General features: G+C 38.6%; 1 protein-coding gene across 2 annotated transcripts in view; it reads left to right on the forward strand.

Moving 5' to 3' along the window:
- Positions 1 to 21,562, forward strand: part of SRGAP3 (SLIT-ROBO Rho GTPase activating protein 3) — a 209,337-nt gene that overhangs the window by 122,988 nt on the left and 64,787 nt on the right. For both annotated transcript variants that reach the window (XM_034431627.2, XM_034431628.2), the window contains exons 4-5: positions 11,005 to 11,067; positions 17,396 to 17,581. In XM_034431627.2, the coding sequence (XP_034287518.1) occupies positions 11,005 to 11,067; positions 17,396 to 17,581 (249 nt within the window). The remainder of the gene's footprint in view (positions 1 to 11,004; positions 11,068 to 17,395; positions 17,582 to 21,562) is intronic.

Below are 21,562 nucleotides of genomic sequence, written 5' to 3' on the forward strand. Positions count from 1 at the left end.
ACGCTGCCTGGGATCAAGCCAGGATTTACCATCCTCGCTCCCTATCAATTGGTGCTCTGATATGCTTTCCTCCTGGCACATCCCAGGCTGTTCCTCCTGGCCTTCGGATGGAACCTGAGGCATTGCCAGAAAGGAGGGTCCTGGAGAGGGAGGCCTTGTCAGTTCCTCCCCATCACCTCCTGAGTCCTCTTCCTCTGTTAGGACAGGCTCTGGAGTCGGAGTCACAACAGCAATATGCTGACTCTGTAAACTGCTTAGAGAGGGCTGTAAAGTACCGTAAAGCAGTATATAAGTCTAAGTGCTATTGCTATTGTAAGCAAATGACTACCTATACTTTAACTGAGATGTGACATGAATGACTAGACTAGAAAAAAAAGCATCTTTCATACTATTGTTAGTACTAAATTAAACTAAAAAGATCTAGAAACTGAGTGCAGAATGACCTAAATACTAACAGCAAGATCATGGTATTATATGAGGCTTTGTTGCGAACCAAAGCTTAATGGCAGAAGTCTGAAATTACTTGGGAGACGTCAATTCCAGCCTAATTTTAATAGCTGTATGGCATATGGCAGAAGTACAATGAAATAAGCCTTTAAGGTGATTTCCCCCCCTCTTGTTTAAAAATAAATCAAGTATAAATTGAATATATTGAGTAAGTAAGGACATAAAATTCCTTTTGTCAGCCTTTAGATAATGGTTACTGCTTGTCTCTTCCATTGCTGGTCTGTTACATATGGAGAAGGAATCCAGTCATTCAAAGTTACGAATCTTGTGATAAGGGCCTGGGAATATGTGATAATTCTTGTCTTGTCCTTATCATGGCAGCTGGTTAATTGATAGCCCCTAGCTCTTCTCATTAGCACTGATATAACAATATAGAACAATCATTTCCTGATTCCTATAATTTTACAAAAGAGGAAGGATGTAACATATAAGCATGGTTTATACCAGGGCTGTCAAACTCCTGGCCCATGGGCTGGATGTGTCATGTCCCGGCTACGCCCACACCCAGTTTAGTGAAGGGGGGGGGGGAAAATCCCAATACGTCACATGATGCTGCCGTGATGACGTGAGTTTGACATCCCTGGTTTATAGAATATAAGTAGATTGAACTTTCAATCCATACTTCCAGAGATTAAATGCTTGAGTTCAATCTAATGAAGTGTGATCTTGTAGGGATTCATACTTTCAGTAGGGTAAAATGAGCTGTAAATTTTCCATTAATGTTTCTGTTACAAAATATTTCTAGCAAAAGTCTTCAAAAGATTTATTCAAGTAAAATATTGATGACTCGAAGGGAAAAAATGGTTCATTTAGTTCTGATAAAGAGCTGTGAAATATTGGTCTGTATTAGAATTGAAATGGAAATGGGCTGGACACATGACAAGAAGAACTGATGGCAGGTGGACCAAGGCAGTTATAGAATGCATCCCACGTGATAAAAAGCATCCACGAAAGAGATCTAAAACCAGATGGATTGATGACATCAGCAAGTATTGCAGGCCCAATTGGCAAAAGAAAGCTCAGGACAGTATATGTTGGAAACCTGCAAAAGAGGCCTTCATCCTGCAGTGGATAGACAATGACTAAGATGATGATGATGATTTTATCTTTAATTTAGGTAGTTTATTTATTTATTTATTGGTTCGATTTATATGCCGCCCTTCTTCGGAGACTCAGGGCGGCTTACAATGCGTTAAGCAATAGCCTTCATATTTTTGTATATACCTGCTTAGTAGGGCTTTTGGACCCCACTAAGCGGTGTTTTTTTTTATACAAAGTCACCTTATTGCCCCCACAATCCGGGTCCTCATTTTACCTACCTCGAAAGGATGGACGGCTGAGTCAACCTTGAGCCTGGTGAGATTTGAATTTGCAGTAATTGCAGGCAGCTGGTGCTACTTAACAGCACTTTAGTCTGCTGTGCCACCGAGGCTCTTTCAATTCAATTTCAGTTGTTCCTGACCTTGAGAATCCATATTTTATTTCAGGGATCCCTAACCCTGAACTGGACTGATGTTTGGAATTTTGAGGGGAGATTATATGCTTTTGCAAAAATAGGATCATATAGAGCCAAAGACATTCTTGGAATTAAGAAAGCTTGAATACTTTTTTGCATACATGCACATGCACACTCAAAGGAAATATAAAAAGTAAGGTGGGGACAGGGAATTTGGTAAACGTAGTTGAGTTGCTCGCGGGAAACTTAGTCGAGAACCATATCTGTTTTAATTCATATAGTGCATTATTTCTATTATTTAAACAGACATCTTTTGTCTGTTTCTGAAAATAGTCCAATTAATAATTTATTTTTTTATTTACTTAAATAATTTATATGGCCTCCCATCCCACACTAGTAACTCTCAAGGGTGTATTAAAACCCTAAAAATTAAAAACAATAACCTATTAAGCGTAAGGTAAACGATAACTTCCAATCATAAAATAACATCAACAACAGAGTTTGCTTAAAGTCCTGAGGAACAGCCAGGTCATCGTTGTCATCATCACCACCACCACCACCACCACCGTCATCATCTAAATGTATATAAAATTTATATGCTGCTTGACTCCTAGTGACTCTGCGTGGTCTTCAGTGTCTTATGAAAGGCTACCAGGATCAGGGCGATCTGGATCTTTATAGGAGAATTCTGTTCCATGAGGCAGGCACTGCCACAGATAAGGTATGTCTCTGGGTCCAACAAGGTGTTGTGGCCCATCAGCGGCCTGTGCAGCTAGTAGCTGATTCCGACAGTGAGGAGGCTGGTGTGGTGCTGCACCAGCAGCTTGTGCAGCTGGCACTCGAGTCAGACAATGAGGAGGCTGGAGAAGATGTGGTGCCAGAGGCAGGGACTCAGCCAGGGCCTTCAGAACCTCCAGAAGCTCCCATAAGTGAAGAGGAAGAAGAGGAGGAGCCTCTTCTCGATGCACGGGTGCACAGAGCTGCCAAAAGACAGGAGTGGCTCCTCAGGAGGAGGATTCCTCAAGAGTAAGGCTTGGGGCTAATTGGCCACTCCCTTAGACTATTTAAGGAAGGACGACGACTGAGGCAATTTGAAGGGAACAACTTCATTCACTCTCCTTCGCATCCTGATCTTAGTTCTCTTATCAGTTTCCTGCAAATTGCTTCTGGGCTTTCTACCAACCATAGTAAGATTACGATTATTTATTCTTTGGATTCTTGTTGGCTGTTAAGAAAGTTAATTAACAGCCTTTATTTGAAAAAGACTGATTTAATTTAGTAAACTAAGGTTTGTACAGACTTTGTGTGTGCTGTGTTCTTTGGGGTCCGTAGCTGAGGCAGAACACAAGGTGATATTGTTGAATAAAGGGGCCCTGGAGCATGACCTTTCTGCAAGATCTGGTAAGTTGAGCAGAAATAATAGGGGAAAAAAACAATCAGCTATTCCTTGGATAATTCCATAACTGACCATACTTCAACTCTTGTTACCTAACAAAAATATTTTTCCCCCCTCCTTCACAATGGGCGTTCTGTTATTGGTAAAATTTCCTGGCTTGCTTTCCTTCAGCAACCATAAAGCACAACCTGTTTTATGATATCATAACACTGTTTTTGCTATAGCTACCCGTCTCTAATAGTACAGTGATTGCATTATGTTAACTGTTCTGAGTGGAATAACATCCTGTGTAACGTACGGGTCAAACCAGAACTGCATACCGTAGTAGTTAGGAAGTTCTACTGGCTGACTTTGGATTTATGATTCAGGTCTGGGGTTTTATTATTGTTATTATTATTTGGCTCTCAGGATTGGGTTGTTGATGGGTCAGAAGGCCTCATCTTTCAAAAGCTGAGACATTTGTTATAAAAACCTTTGCCTGAAAAACATGATTTATTTTCAGCCTAGGGCTTTTCATTAGTTACCCTGAGCTGGTATACTTAACAGCATTTTCTTTTTTGTTGATGGTGTGGCTCAGGGAGGTATAAACCCGTCTCTCAACTTCTTTATATTGTTTAGAAGCGACACTGATTTCCTTGTTGTAATGGTCATGTAAAACTATCATGACAAAGGGCACTTGTCCTCTAGTGGTTGTGGTTTGCTGCTACATAAAACTCAAGTCCTCCCTAGCGCAGTAGTAAATTTTCTTAGGAAAGGTTTATGGCAGAGTACATTTGAGAACTAAACACTGAAGCTACAAACCAGGAAAAATCTTGGATTTTTGCAATGAAAACATTTCTGTACCACAATTACAGCCTTTCTCTTCCTAACATTATCCTTTTATAGAGAGAAAAAAAAAAGGCCCTGAAATTATTTGCAAAGAAAGTGTCATGCTCATGGTCAAACAAGGTGTCCTTCGACTGATGGTGTTTTCATATTTTATTTATGTATTGATTTATTTAGATTACAGGATGCTCAACTCCTCAATTACTCTGGGTGGCTTACTTAAAAAAAAATAGATAAAAATTGAAGCCAGTAAAATAGAAAAAATACCAAAACCAAATCAAAACAGATCATCTCCAAATCAAAACAGATTGTCTCCAAATAAAACAAAACAAAGGGGGGGGGAAAGGGGGGGGGTTGTGTGTGCCACAATAACCCTGTCTCTAAGTCCTCAAGAAGAATAACTAGGTTTTTGATAATTTCCGAAATGACTTAAGGGTGGGAGCCACATAAATTCCAGAGGGTGGGAATTGCAACAGAGAAGGCATACTTTCTGCATCCTGAAAGATGACATTTTTTAAAATCAATGGTAGTACATCCAGTCTGCTGGACCAAACTGGATGGGCAGAGACCACTGGAGATAAGTGGCCCTTCCAATAGCTTGCCCCATGAAGGGCTTTAAAGGTACATGGCACAGTGAAATTAATTGTCAACCAGTGAAAAAGCAGCAGGTTTATATGTGTCTAATACAGTGCATCTGTCAGACTGCGGTGCTATCTCAAAATTAAATGAATTTCCAAACTGCCAATCTTTAAGGAAATCTTTCTTTAATTGAGCTCAGCCACCGGATCATGACTCCGCGCGGACAAGACTGACCTTTTGCCTCCCAATCCCTCCCTTTCCGATCCCCAAATCTCTGCTTCTCATTGGCTGTCTTCCAAGTCATTCTTCAGACTTCTTTTCCTCATCATCTCCCAGGAATGTGCCCCCTCCCCTCATTTCCACGACAACCGGGCTTCAAAGGGATTTAGCAGGCAAAAGTGTCAGAGTTTATCTTTCGCTCTCCTCTGCTCTCTCTCTATGCCAGCGTTGCAACGCTGACATCCGGCCCCTCTCCCTTCACTCTCCCAGCGGGGCCTGTGTGAAATAAATAACAAGTTTAGTACCTCACCCCCTCCGAGGGGTTACCCCACCCCTCCTGGCTTGTCTGGGTGATCTGCATGGAATTTAGCTATGAGGCGGTCAGCTTGGATGTTTGTGCTCTTCACCTGGGAAGCTTCTGACAAGGGGTAGCCCTTCCACTTAATTAAGTACTGGAGGCGCCCCCTGTGCCACCTCGAATCGAGAACCCGCTGTACTTCATAGTGGGTCTGGCCTCCAATAATTAAGGGCCCTGGGGGATCACGGAGCACTGGCCTTAATGTTGACCCTACTACAGGCTTCAGGAGGCTACTGTGAAAAATGGGGTGTATCCTCCCTAGTTACTGGGGCAACTGCAATTGTACTGTAACCGGGTTGATTACTTTTACTATTGGAAATGGCCCTATGAATTTCGGCCCCAGTTTTCTGGTCGGGAGTCTGAGTCTCAAGTACTTGGTGGAGAGGTAGACCTTTTCCCCCACTTGGAACGGTCTTGGGGGTCTTGGTGCTTATCTGCTTGTTTCTTATAAGACCCTGCTGCCTTGTCTAACGCCCTCTTGACATTCTCCCAGGTTTCTCTTAGCATTGCCATCCATTCGGTCAAGGTAATTGAGGAAGGAGGCTCCCTCGGGTACTCTGGCATGGGGACGAAGTCGATGCCGCTCACTATCTTAAATGGGGTTAGTCCTGTACTACTGTGGACAGCATTGTTATATGCGACCTCAGCAAACGATAAGAGATCCGCCTAGTTTGATTGTTGGTAGTCAATGTAGCACCTCAGGTACTGCTCTATCATGTCATTCAATCTCTCCGCCCCCCCCATTGGTGCTTTGGGGATCGGAAAGGGAGGGATTGGGAGGCAAAAGGTCAGTCTTGTCCGCGCGGAGTCCGGTGGCTGAGCTCAATTAAAGAAAGATTTCCTTAAAGATTGGCAGTTTGGAAATTCATTTAATTTTGAGATAGCACCGCAGTCTGACAGACGGACAAGACTGGCCTTTTGCCTCCCAATCCCTCCCTTTCCGATCCCCAAATCTCTGCTTCTCATTGGCTGTCTTCCAAGTCATTCTTCAGACTTCTTTTCCTCATCATCTCCCAGGAATGTGCCCCCTCCCCTCATTTCCACGACAACCGGGCTTCAAAGGGATTTAGCAGGCAAAAGTTTCAGAGTTTATCTTTCGCTCTCCTCTGCTCTCTCTCTATGCCAGCATTGCAACGCTGACAGCATCCCTCATTGCTGTTCTGCTGGGTTCTGGATTAGCTGTAACTTCTAGATGGTCTTCAAAGCAGCCTCATGAGGAGTGCATTACAGTAGTCCAAATGTGAGGGAAACAGGGTATGAATGAATTTCTGAAGGTCCTCCCAGTGCAGGAACCCCACAATTGGAACACCAGATGGCCTTGTGCAAAACACTCTGCTTCCACCTGCTTTATGAGCAGGAATTGAGAGTCTAAAAGGACCCCCAGATTGTGACATGTCTCAAATGGAGAAATGCAATCCTTCTGTCAACAACAGAATTTTTCCAGATCTAATGGAGCCTATAAGGCAACATATTTATGAAGAAATATATTGTGTGCTTCTCCTAATTTTAAGTTGCCCTAGCTTGATTGCTGAAATGTGAGGAGCATTCTATTTATTTTCAATAACTCAATGAATGATGATAAATGAAAAAAAAATGTGACTGGCTTGATTAAATCATTCATTTTGACTAAGGATTGATTCTTTTCATGTAAATTGAGGGACCTTTTTTCTCCATAGTATGTATTCTGTAACAGGGATAGATATGTGTGACCATGCAAATGTTGATAGTTTTCATCCACAGCATCCTTATTCCATTGATTGTAATGCTTACATTGTTTTGGAGTAGTGACTTGGTAATATCTTATCTCTGGAGTAGTGACAGGTCACTTATCTTACTTGATGGTAAGCCATATTTATGTAATAGATTTTAGATTCAAGTCTTTTTTGACAGAAAGGGGCCTCTTGGCATATATACACATATGCATATACACACGCTGCAGCTTATAGTACTTGTGCGGTATTTACAATTGTTAGAAAATCTATAATGAATTACCTAGAAAAAGATGATCCTGAATAGTTCTAAAGGTAATCTTTAGGAAAGATGGTGCTTTCACCTATGAAGCAGTATTCCACTGTTGGAATCTTGAATTATCGTACAAGTTTGTTCTATTTTGCTTTCAGCCAAGAAAAGATTTGCAGTTTCCTGTGTAAAATATGAAAAAGGACTAGACATTAAATTATTTAACCCCCCCCCCCACCAAACAACTGTTTCATATGAGTCAACATGTGGCAATTAACAAGCTGAACTGCTTGGTGGAAAGTACAAAAGAACTGGTTGAGCCTTTCTTGCTCCATGACCCTTCCCTTCCCTTTCTTTTTCTTTTTTCTTTTTTAAAAAACAAGTTTTTATTGTTTTTTTAAAAAATATAAACATTCAATCTTCCCTTAAACAGTGTGTCATCTGGGTACAAATAATCTCTGTGCAATAACCATCAAAATTTACAACAGCATTCATTACATTGATATTAATTCTCTGATCTTACAGTTCAGTGGTGGGTTGCTACCGGTTCGCCCCGGATTGAGCGAATTGGTAGTAGTGGCAGCAGGAGGCTCCGCCCACCCACCCAGACGCTTATGCGCATGCACAGAAGCATTGTGAGCGCGCACGAGCACGCACACAAGCAAACCTGTAGCAAACTAAATTGAAACCCAGTACTGTTACAATTGTAGTATATTGGGAAATTGAACAGAGTAAACTTACTCATTTTTCCCTCTTAACATATCTTCTAATAAGAATATAATAATAATATTAAGCATAATAATCCTAATAGTCATAATAATAACAATTATCATATTGTTTACATCTCTATCTTAACATTGTTTCTACTCGTCTTTAATCTCCTTCTTTTATTTCCAACTTCCATTTTTATTTCTTTCCTCATGTCCTAGCCAATCATTGAGAATTTCAGGGCCGAAACTAGATTCCCCTGTTTTTCCTGTGGCTTCTTCATGTAAAAGCTATCAACAACAAAGGACTTAATTGTGAGTGGGAAAGAGAAAGGACAGGGTTTTTGTTTTTTTAATGTTGGCTTCCCACTTTTCTTCATCAAAAGTCACGTACGTAGGTGTACACGTGAGCAATGTGCTCATGGCATGGGTTAACAACAGCACTCACAAAAAGGGGGGAAAAGAGCATTTGTAATTGTTAAACAGTTTAACGTGGGGGAGGGAGTTGAAACACTATCCATTATAAATATTGAGATTTTGGGTATGATATCTGTGTGGTGTCTATTTCCTTGGTCACTGAACAGCAGTTGCAAACTAAGTGTTTGAACAGAGATAACAGGAGGAGGCCTTTTTCCATCTGCTTGCAATTTAAAAGCTCATGCAAATGTTCTCCTTTTTTCTTTTAGGTAGGGATACATAATGGAATTGCAAGTTTCATCCTCTATATGTATGAATTCCCTTCATTCTCCATTAGCATGACTGGGGATTATGTTATCTTTGCTAGTGCCAGTTAAGGGACTAGCAAAGGTAAAATAACCTCTAATTCAGAATACAAATTAATGGATTTATATAAACAGAACACATTTTTCAGTGTGGAATGAAATATCAATGTTTTTGCTTGTTCTGGTCAATCTGTCAAAAAAAAAAAAAAAAGGCATGTACCGTATTTTTTGGAGTATAAGATGAACCTCCCACAAAAGACGATGGAAATTTTGGTGCGTCTTATACACCAAATACAGCCATTTTTGGCCTCCTGAAGCCCCGACTGGCTTGTCCCGTTTTTGCGAAAAACGGGCCCATTTTTCGCAAAAACAGGAGCATTTTTGCTCTCCCCCAGCCCCCAGGAGCACTCTGCAGGCCTCCCAAACCCTCTGCACAACCCATTTTTCGCAAAAATGGGGGAAAAACGGGGCCATCTTTGTGAAAAAGTGGGGCGTGCAGAGGGTTTCGGAGGCCTGCAGAGTGCTCCTGGGGGCCGGGGAAGGCAAAAACTTTTTTTTTCTTACTTACCTCTTCAAGATCTTGGTGTGTCTTATACACTGGTGCATCTTATAGTCCGAAAAATACGGTATGTATAGGGATCTGAATTTTAGCGAGTCCTGTTATATATTTATTTTATTTGTCAACATACTTATGTGCCATCCAGGTCAATAACTCTGGGCAATTCATTCAGTTTACTTGGTGCAAGTCTAGAAATCAGATCTGTCTTTATTAAGTTCTCATGTGAGGATAGTATTTGTCAAATATGGATGAAGCATTTAGATGAGAATCAGTATAAGCAAGTATGGGTTGTATGAAAAAAATGAAACAAGTTTAAATCCAAACAATGGCAATAAGTATTTTATAAATCTATATTTTGGTGGAAGTAGAACATTTTTGACTTCTTGAATGAAGTTAGAATTTTGGTTGGTCAAAGTAGAAATTGGGTGTGTGTATTATAATTACAATTATAATTTTTTTGGCTTCTTGAATGAAGTTATGATCTTGATTGGTCAAAACAGAAATGTTGCTTTATTGTGTGTCAGTATCAGTATCAGCATCAGGAATATGCATTGATATACACAGTAATATGCAGTGAAACACACATACACGTGATTTTATCATGTGGTTTGGGTTATAACATGACACTGTGTGAATTCCCACTCCTTTAGGACTGGTGAGAAAGGAGCTATGAATCCTGTCTTTTGCTATCAATTGATCTACTGAGAAAAGTTTCCACTTACCCAAAGTCATCTATTGCACAAATGATGTACTTGCCTTTTGTCACCATCCCCCAATAGTACAATAAAACTTTTGGGTTCTTGTTGTTTTCTGAAGTTGGTATTACCAAACTAGCTAACATCAAGGCGTGAAAAATTTGTACATGTGTTCTAAAATACATGATTTTTGATGTATTTTATTCTGTATATATGTATGTATCGATGTATTTATGCCAGACCGGTATCTTTTGCTCATCTATATTCTTCCTTTGCCTTCACCTCTTCTTTCTGGTGTTTTATTTCTGCTCATCCTAATCATTATAGTTATACTTAACTTATTATGGCAAGAATGTTCTTAGGCACTGTGAAGTACATAAACAAGTCTTTTAAGGTAACTTTTACAATGATCAGACTTAACCTGTAGTGCCATATAGTGAAGCTGCACTACTTTTTAACTAGAAAATTGTTTTATACATCCAAGTACCACTGATAATTTTGACAAAAAACATGGATCCCACAAAATGTCTACTTTTTTCCAAGAACATTTATATATTTCAGGCATTCTGTTATATTTATCATTGATGGAAAGATTTGAATGCTTAAAGTTTAATGATTTCTCCAATGTCCTGCTTAGACTACAGTCTTGGCCATTTTATGACACATAGGGCACATTGGGCTCTTCAGCTGTCCCTGTCATGCTTGCAGCGTTGGCAGCATTAGCGGCATTGGTGGCTGGCTGGGGCATTGAAGTTGTTGGGTGCCATCAGTGGGGTATCAGTGGGGGTGGTGTGGTATCCCTCCACAACAAATCCAGTTTCTCATATGACTCCTTGGGAAAATTAATTGCCCATCGCTGCTATAACCTGTGGACATTTACATGGCTGGTCGGTTTTATAGGATCAAAGCTAATCCATATTTATCTGCAGCTTCAAGAATGTTGAAAATGCATGTTTATTCTTTGCAGCAGATCTTGGGAACTTACCATATATTCAGCTTTCTGTTTTCATTTTGTGTTGCAGAGTAAGGAAATTGGTCTTCAGATGCATGAAGAACTCTTGAAGGTTACGAATGAACTCTACACTGTGAGTAATTTTACCTTGGGATTTGTGTCATAATATTTAGGAATAAATATACATGATGACATGTGTGTTTATATATGTGTGCTTGTGTGTGTGAGCTACTAATGCAGAGTTAGTATGATCATTTTTGAAAATTTCCAGATGTATTTCAAGTAATTAGGATTCATCAGGGAAAAGGATGGTATTTATATCAGAATTGAATTTCAATCCTTAAAACAGATTTTCTTAAATATGATTTGTGGATCAGTGTGAAATTGCATCATCTATTACAGTAAAAGACGGGAGTGGTTATTTTATCTTATTTTTTGGCTTTATTATTCCAGAAGGTTTTTCTCATTGGGACAATTCTTTTTCCATTGTAGCTTTTCTGATGTTCTAGCACTTAGTAACAATACAGTAATATTTTTCTTTTTTAAAAAAATAGCTCTTTTGACATGTTTATAATTTGGTCTACCATTGTCTGTCCTTGATTTTAAATAGTTTTAAACATCCTTCTTCCTATTCAAACCATATTTGTTACTTATTTATTGTCAGCACTGGTATGTTGCAATTCAAAGCTAGGTTTCTCAGGGTGATCTCAACTTACAACCATAATTGAGCCCAAAATTTGCACACCAAATGAAACAAAAAGCAATATTCTTTACTCAGGCTCTTCTTAAAAATAGATAAAGGTAAAGGTAAATGTTCCCCTTGCACATATGTGCTAGTAGTTCCTGACTCTAGGGGACGGAGCTCATCTCCATTACAAAGCTGAAGAGCCAGTACTGTCCAAAGATGTCTCCATGGTCATGTGGCCGGCATGACTAAATGCCAAAGGTGCATGGAACCAAGCCTTTCAAATCTTATATGTTGGGCAGAGGAACTGGAGACAAATAGTCCCACAAAGGTCCAATACCACAAAGTGATTTATGGGTGACCACCAGCACCTAGAACTGCACCTAAAATTGAAGCCCACTGATAACCAAATTGGCTCATGCAGAAGTAGTGTAATATGGGTATACCCAGGTACACTCACAACTATTTGTGTTCCTGCAATCTGTATCGGCTTTAGACGTCTCTGTGGTCATGTGGCCAGCATGACTAAATGCCAAAGGTGCATGGAACGCTGTTACCTTTCCACCAAAGGTGGTCCCTATTTTTCTACTTTCAGCTTTCGAACTGCTAGGTTGGCAGAAACTGGGACAAGTAACGGGGAGCTCACCCCGTTATGCAGCACTAGGGATTCATACCGCTGAACTGCCGATCTTTCAATCAACAAGCTCAGCGTCTTAGCCACTGAGCCACCACATCCCTCAATAAAGATAGATAATGAGTATTAAAACTGCACTTATAGCTCTTGCAGAAAAATAATAATTGTGTAGATTGGAGAACACAACTGTATGTGCATACTTTCTAAGACACTGCAATAATGTAATAGATTATAATTCAAATCAACTTTCTAATCCAGTGTTTCTTGTCAACTTGAAAATGTGTGGACTTCAACTCCCAGAATTTCCCAGCCATCTCTCTCTGGCTGGAGAGTTCCATGAGTCAAAGCCCATACATTTTCAAGTTGACAAGATTCAGAAACAGTGGTCTAATCTAAAATGAAAAGACCCCAGAGCAGAGTCCAAATGTCAGCTAAGGCACATCCAGCCAAGCCTTTTAGAACATTGATTGAATTCTGGTTGACAAGTGAGTAGATAGTTACATAACATGAGGTGCTCTAAGCCAAAGATGTCCTGGTTTTTTTTTTTGTGAAGGATTCTGCCAAAAGCTACTGCAGCAGCATAAAAAAAAAACTTACAAAATTTGTGTGCAGTTATTTAAAAATGGTCATCATTTGTATTCTTTCTTTAATTTTATTGTATTCCCAATTGTCTTGTCTGCTGTGTGGAATACATTAATAAGACATCTTGCTACCGCTGCTGTTGTTTTGAAAATAAAGCTTGTTAAGTATTTGAAAAGGCTAATGAGCCTTACAAACTTTGCTGAAAAAATAGTAGGAAATTATGCCTCTACATAATGAAATTATGTAGTTTCTAATTCTATTTGAGAAAAAACATTTTGGAAAGATTGACTGACTCCCTATGTTTACCCCAAAATAATGGATTCAAGAATCATATGTATTCTGAGGACCATGGATAACTTAATGCTCTTGTGAGGCTTTAAAGATTAAATCTATTACTTTCAACCAACTTTGGATAGCAGCCAGGGAAGATGATGCCATATTCCCTATAATACTGAAATTACGTAGCCCGTACAACCTTAATTAATAACTTGATGAATGCCATTTTTTTAAAGGGAAGTTTCTGGTTGACCAAGGCAATTTCACATAAAGTGTATCACAGTTGATTAATGCGAAAGTTACTAGAGTCTGAATGTCTAGACTAGTCTTACATCTACTTTTCTCATTTGTACTTATTGTGCATCACCGATATTAGAGTTTGCAGCAAATTGAACCAGCCTACAAGTAAATAATTCAGCAGGATTTATGTATAAAAGAAACTTATTTATATACAGTAATATAAAGCATGATGCATGTATACAATACCCATGCAGCAGAAACCAGAACCAGAACTCAGAATCCAGAAGCACAGAATCTATATAATCACAGAAGCAATAATGAAAGGACAAATCAACTCTTTTATACATAACAGTCAAGCTAAGCCACACCCAGGCTCTGAACTTTCTGAGTCACCAAACAGTCCCCATTGGCTGACCTGTTACCATGTCTATTCCAATTCATGAACTCTCATACACTGACAACCAAGACTGACGTGGCACACAAAACATGTAAAATAAATAAATATAATATTCCTTAAGCCCATGAGCCACTGGTTTGTTAATGACTTTTTATTCCGGAGTTCTTACAAATAGCAGATATCCATGTGGAACAAAGTCCACATAGAAGATGGTGAACTTCTTCTTCCCATATATGTACTATAATAGATTGAAGCTATAATAGATTGAATGATTGGAGCTATAATAGATTGAAAAAGTGCAACCTTTGTATTTGTGTTATGTATTTGAAAGGTACCAAAGCTTGAGAAGATACAGGTTCTTCCTAGACAATACATTTACAGCTATTTAGACAAAAACAGCTCTGTATATTCTCCATTTACCCTGTTTTCCCCAAAATAAGACATCACCTGATAATAAGCCTAATTGGGCTTTTGAGCGCATGGCAATAAGGCTTATTTCAGGGTTCAAAAAAATATAAGACAGGTCTTATTTTCGGGGAAACACGGTAGTTGTTAAGTCAGAGGTAAGGAAGGCTGGAGTACTGCTGACTTGCTGACACTGCTGGAGAGTGGAGCGTGTTAGAGAAGGAGATAAAGTGTATCAGTTTGTTTAAAGAAGACTTGTCCAAGAAGAAAATAACATTGGACAGCAAGGACAAGAGCTGAATTATTATGGGACTGACACAAATAGGCAGAGTCAGCCAAGAGCTATGTGCAAGGAAAGGAGAATCAGTCTACAATCAGAGATAAATTGAGGTGAACTATACTTCCAAGTGACTGACCCATATATAATGTTCAGGAGAAATTGGTCTTCTGTGGCATGAATGGATAGGCTAAGACTATGTAAAGAGTACCGTGAAAATGAGAGAAAAGATTAAAAAGACATTTCCCAGAATTAAAGCAGCGGAGTCAGAAATAAAAGCAGAGGTTACATAATATTTGAACTCAGTCCATCAAGCTAAGGGAAACATTGAAAACTCTGTAAATAAGGTAGCAGGCTTATAGGGAGATACTTGGTGTGTAGATTAAATTAGTTATAAAAATAGGATATAAGTTTTTATGTTTGTGAAATTTAAACACTGCCTGTTCATCTGTGGAGCAATAAATGGCATTTTTAAAAAGATGAAACCTGTACCTATTCATCTGTCCTGCTTGGGCAAGAACAATTCAGATGGAACCTGTGACAAGGCACATTAATGATACTTTTTAATTGTTTATATAAAAACAGTTTAGAAAAAGGTTAATGATGATAGGCACTAAACTGATTTAAAGTATTAATATTGCTCCTTGCCCATGACCTACCTTTCTAAATTATTCTCCTGCAGTTTCAAACCAGGCTTGTCAGAGAATGTAAGTTTATCATGTGAATAAGGGTCAGTATACTTGGTGATGACCTTTGATAAAACCAGATTTTGCAAGGACTAAATGACTGAAGATAATAATCTCTGCAGGGTTGCAATCAATATTTGCACATTAGCATTTAACAAAAAAAATAGGAAGATAGATTGCACAGACAGCTGGATCCTTATTTGTCTTAAAAAAATCACCGTTATGGAAGCTTCATTGAAGAAGGCTGAAAAACTTTATTTAAAAAAATTATAATACCAAACCTTTAATAATAGTCGGACAAAGAAACATTATTATGCTACTAAATGGGATACAATCTGGATCAGGACTTTTCTTGTTTTTATAGATTTAACAGCATCTATATGTTTTTTAGCCACTTGTTCATGTGAAATCTTAGGAAGTGCTGTTTTCTATAAAAATGATTAATTTTACTCGATTATATTGAACTCAGTATTATAAATTCAAGGGTATTTTTTTAAAAGCTGATTTATTGAGTCAGAATACTTAAATACTTTATCCTTGATGTCTTTAATAGTAGAGATAATGGTTAGTAATTTACCATGTCTTTGATCTCACTTGCTAAATCTTTGTTTTATATGGCTATTCTGTTTCAAGTATAAAAGAGAATTAAGTTCCTGTTTAATATTCATAAAAGCATATAATTTTGATGTACTTTGCCTTGCATGTATACTCAACATTTTCTTAACATTTTGCCCACATTTCTTGTTTAATTTTCTGAATTTACTTCCCTTGAACATAAGCAGTTAGTGGTGTATATTCAAACAAGTAAACAATTCACAGAATGTCTATTTATAAGGGAAAAATGGTCTTCCAGTTGTTTATCTATTTTAGAAAAAGATGCTTTATGAATAATATATTTAAATACCTTATAAAAGAATGATATATATATGTATGTATGTATGTATGTATGTATGTATGTATGTATGTATGTATGCAAGTCTTGGTGTATTCGGGTCTTTTCCTATGTAAGATTGAGAGTATCTTGGCAACGTTTCGATAAGATCCCACTCGTTATCTTCAGGCTGGTGTCTTCAGTTTCGTGCATGTGCGAGCAAAGCATGATCGGAGATGCAGTCTCTCTATAAATACTGGTGGGGAGGTGTGGAATGCTGGCTTTGTTGTTGTAAGCGGGTTGGTTGGCTGTTACAACAACAAAGCCAGCACTCCCCCCCTCCCCACCAGTATTTATAGAGAGACGGCATCTCCGATCACGCTTTGCTCACACATGCACGAAGCCGAAGACACCAGCCTGAAGATGACGAGTGGGACCTCGTTGAAATGTCGCCAAGATACTCTCAATCTTACACAGGAAAAGACCTGAATACACACACACACACACACACACACATCAAATTTATATTTCGCTGATAAAGAAATAAAGGGAGACTAGTATAGATCTATTTCAAGCTATTTAGCTCTCATCAGCTAGCCATACCCTTACTTGGATTTGAACTTGGGCTGCCTGCATGTTAGACAGTTGTATTAACCTCTGACCCACAAGTTCTCCTCCCTTCATCAGCTTGAGCCAGGGGAGAGATTAAGTGTTTTTCTATCGAGACACCTGGTCTACCCCAGTATCTGGGAGGGAGCATACATACATACAGACAGACAGACAGACAGACACACACACACACACACACACACACACACACACACACACACACACAGAACACTGTACAGTACATACGTTAATGATGAGTAATGCCTATATTATATTTATTAGTTCTTCCAAGTAATACTCAAGATAGCAGAAAAAACATCCAGTCAAGAATTATTTTGATGCGGAAGTGAAGAAAAGACATGTTTCTGTTGTGAAAGATTTAAAATTCACCACATCCACCAAATTAAAACGTAGTGTAAAAATTTGCAGTATTTTTCATGTATGAGAGTTAGGTTCAGGTTGAACAGATTTCCAGACTAATGAGGGATTTAGAATTTGATTGAAATCTTTGACCATATTTATCTGATACGCATCTGATATATGTAATTTTTTAAAAAAGTTCTTCCCCACTCTCTCTTTAAATATATACACCTGAAAAACATCTACATAATCTATATGGAAAAATATTGTCCCTTTAAGGGTCATAATGCATTTATTAAACTCTAATCATAGGATTAAAAAAATGTTCTGGGGTCTCTTATTTCTTGTACCACCACAGATTCTGAATTAATACACCTCCATTAACTTTTGAATGAAAGACTCATTCCATGTGCCAATGGTTGTTTTTTCCTCATCTTAGGTGATGAAGACCTATCACATGTATCATGCTGAGAGCATCAGTGCTGAAAGCAAGCTGAAGGAAGCGGAGAAGCAGGAAGAGAAGCAGTTCAACAAAGCAGGGGACATCAGTGTGAACCTGCTGCGGCATGAAGATAGGCCTCAGCGCCGCAGCTCTGTTAAGAAGATTGAGAAGATGAAGGAAAAGGTGAATAGGATGACATGCTTTCCATGTGGCTGGGTACTGGCAAATGAACAGAGGAATATATTGTTGGGATGTGGCTGAGTATCAAATATTTGTAGTTCTGATCTCATCCATTTCACTATTGATCTTGGATGATGATGATGATCTCCTTTAGACACATAAATTAAAGAAGACTAATAAAGTGTGGTGTCCAGTGCATTATGGACTATATTGCAGTGGTTGGAGAAACATGTGAATATATAATAGAGTGTTCTACAATACAGTAGATGTTATATTCTGTATAAATCCTTAATTTGTACACTGCCCTGAGAAAGATGGATGGTTAAGAAGTTTGTTTGAAAAACAAACAAACAAACACAAACAAACGTAATCGGATTATCATAAACTGCATGTAATTGACCACAGGCAACACAATGGTTACGATGTTAGCTTGCTACTTCAGGAAGACAAATTCAGGTCTCCCTTTCATGAACATTTATTGTGTGGCTTTGCGCTATTTTCCTCCCCCTCTGTCAGCCTAACTAATCTCATAGGGTTTGGGGAGATAAAATTAGAGGTAGTCGTGTGGGTCATTTTGTGCTTTTCAAGGAAAGCTTGTATATAAATCTAACAAATAATAATAACAAATGATTATTGGTTCTAGGGACCTTGGCCTAAGAAAAACCTTAAAAGCTGCTTTGCTTCTGTTGGGTTTTTGTTTTTGTTTTTTTGCTTTTATATCTCTCTCTCTGAAGGTTTTCTCCCTGACAGGTTGTTCTTTTCAACTCTCCTTAACGGTTCAGCATATCAGGCCTTGATGAGGTAATGTACCCCTCTCTGTGGAAATGCTCCACAATTTGCCCCCAGGCTCTCCTTCCTGTTGAATGATGCCTGCCTGACTCAATGCTCCAGCTACGTGCTGTCTTTCTGGCACTTTTCCACAGCTAACAGGCAGTAAAGAGAGCAGCTAATATATAGCAGTCTCAAGATCTTAAGTGAAAATGCACGGAAGAATTCAGGCAGGCAGGCAACATTCCAACAATCCAGATTTAGTCAAAGTAACAGATGTGCAGTTGACCATTTTTTAAAAAAATCATGAGCCTTGGACTTGAGGGGCATTCTCAGTTTGGGAACTCTTTTTTCCCTATTAGCTAGATGTGAGAAATATTTCAGCTATTGCCTAACTATTACATCCTTGCCTCTCCAACCAAAGGAATAGGAAACGCCATATGTTAATGTGCACTTTCCCTCCCATGTTGCCAACAACATTTAACCTTGAGAGAGCCACTGATTGTCTTTCAAGACTGAAGAGCAAAAGAAGAGCTGGGTTGTGGAGCATGCAAGGCCATATGCTGTATTCTACATATGGATTAGGATATTTTCTCAAGAGTTATGGATTTTCAGCTAAGACTGGATTCTCCTTGGATCTTCCATCTCTAATGAAGGTTCTCCCTGCTCTCCACATACAGTAAAAGCTTCAGCCCTACAGATGGTGGGAGAAGTGGGATAGTCAATACAATATTCTGTTCAATATTATAATTACTTGAAATTAAGATTAGAGACAGGTCTACAGAACTGTCCTAATGTAAATACTGTTGAAAGTATCAAGGAGGTTGAAATTTCATGGTTGAGCTACTTCTTTATTGTGACAATAAAAGAAGTGGCTGGACATTTTAGTCAGTCTTCATAAAGATAAATTTGGGACAATTTTAAAGTTTATCAGATGTCTTTCTGAGAACAGCGTGGTGGCCTAGTGATGAAGACGCTAGCCTCCCAGTCGGAAGGTTAAGAGTTCAATCCTAGTAGCGGCAGATGTTTCTCTCTCAGAGTGCAAAGAGAAAATATCTGCTGCAAACTCCACATAGGCATCAGGAAGGGTATCTGGCCAGTAAACACTCCATTCAGTTGTCCTGACTCTACCCCAAATTAAGAGATTACAGGATCATAAAAAAAAAAAAAACCATGTCTTTGTGGAAATGACATTGTAGACAAAACAAAGATCTAAGGCTGATAATAATCTGCTACTATGTTTAATCAGTTATAATTCACAATGTTTTCCCTTTGAATCCGGTATATTAGCAATAAAGAAGAAATATCCTTGGAAAATCTTAGTGTTACAAAAAACTATTTTAAAGGATTACAGCTGTCTTCACACTGAAAAATAAAACAGGATTTTAAAATGCCCTTGCATTGAAAGGGCATTTTAAATGCAAGGGCACTATATGTAAATAATTTGTATATGTAGCTTGTTTCCTTCTTTTTAATGTTGATATTTACTTTACTGGGTTTATGTGCTGCTGGAACTGATATTGACTCTGAGCAACTTGTACACCCAATATCTGTAATTAAAGTTAAAGCAACACAATAACAATTACATTAATAACAAAAATAACTACCTACATTGATATCATAATTAAAATGTCATTAAACAAACACCTTACTGCAAGAGAGAGCAGACTTATAACACAACCTCTTTCAAGGTAGATTGATAATGAAAACAGGAAAAGTTGCTTACAGTAAACGTGCTATCTGAACCAGTAATTTTTCTACCATGATCAGAAGTCAACTAGTTGGAGAAAACTGTCTTTGGGCCAGTGTGTGAGAGTCTAAGCAGGGGTTCTGAATTAAGTTTGTTTTGTATCGTGATCTGGATGTTGCTCTGTAACAGTCTTCCTCATTTTGATGCCTACAAAATGGGTTGGAACTCCTCAGTGCCTTGTGATATTTGGAATTCAATTCAAATTTCTCTGGAAAACATCAAATTAGAATAAGCAGCTCTGGGATGAGCTGCTCTGGGGTGCCATCTTGCTAATGGCCAATCACAGTGAAAAGGTTATGTTTATATGCAGAGCAAGGGATCATTTTTTCCTCCCACAGTTGTCTGCCTAGTCTTCCATAAAGAGATTAGGGAAATTTTGGTCAGATAGCTTTGCATATTCCTGAATGAGAATAATGTTTGTAAATGTTTTCCTACCTTAAAATTTCCTGCAAGTACCTCCCAAAACAAAAACCTACCATTCAAGAAGAAGATTGGATTACAGAAATAACATTCTCCTTATTCTATTCTATTCTATTCTATTCTATTCTATTCTATTCTATTCTATTCTATTCTATTCTATTCTATTCCATTCCATTCCATTCCATTCCATTCCATTCCATTCCATTCCATTCCACTCCACTCCACTCCACTCCACTCCACTCCACTCCACTCCACTCCACTCCTACTCCTACTCCTACTCCTACTCTGAATCATTTCTCCCTGAAATGATCTGAAATGATAATGTCCCCTCAGGATTCTATCTGAAATGGTAGATCATGTGCCCTGCTAATTAACTGTTCCAATAAATCCTTTTATCTCTATGAATGTCATTCTGGACAGAAATATTGAAGCTGGATATTCAAAATATTTGTATTTCTTCTTAAAATCAAGTATTCTTAAAATCAAGTAAAATCAAATAAAGTCACACACACACACACACAATATAGTGTGTGATCAAGTAAAATCAAATGAAGTCATATATACTTTATTTATTTATTTATTTTATTTATTTATTTGATTTTTATATTGCCCTTCTCCAGCAGGACTCAGGGCGGTGAACAGCCAAGGTAAAACATAGCATACAAAATTTAAAAACAGTTTAAAAGATATTAAATAATTTCGGCCCATAATTTAAAACAGTCCAATTAAAATCAATTACAAATTAAAACCAAAAGGATGGGATCAAGCCAGCCCGGCTAGATGAAATAAGTGAGTTTTAAGGGCCCAACGAAAAGTCCGGAGGTCTGGTATCGTGCGTATCTCTGGGGGTAGGTCGTTCCAGAGGGCAGGTGCCACCACAGAGAAGGCTTTTCCCCATTGTCTGGCCGACGGCACCCTGAGGAGGCTCTCTCTGTGCGAGCGTACTGGCCGGTGGGAGGCTATTGGCGGCAGAAGGCGGTCTCATCGATACCCCGGCCCTAAGCCATGGAGCACTTTAAAGGTGGTCACCAACAACTTGAAGCGCA

The sequence above is a fragment of the Pantherophis guttatus genome, chromosome 2 (genome assembly GCF_059756535.1).
Source record: "Pantherophis guttatus breed Tessera chromosome 2, ASM5975653v1, whole genome shotgun sequence".
Taxonomy (NCBI): domain Eukaryota; kingdom Metazoa; phylum Chordata; class Lepidosauria; order Squamata; family Colubridae; genus Pantherophis; species Pantherophis guttatus.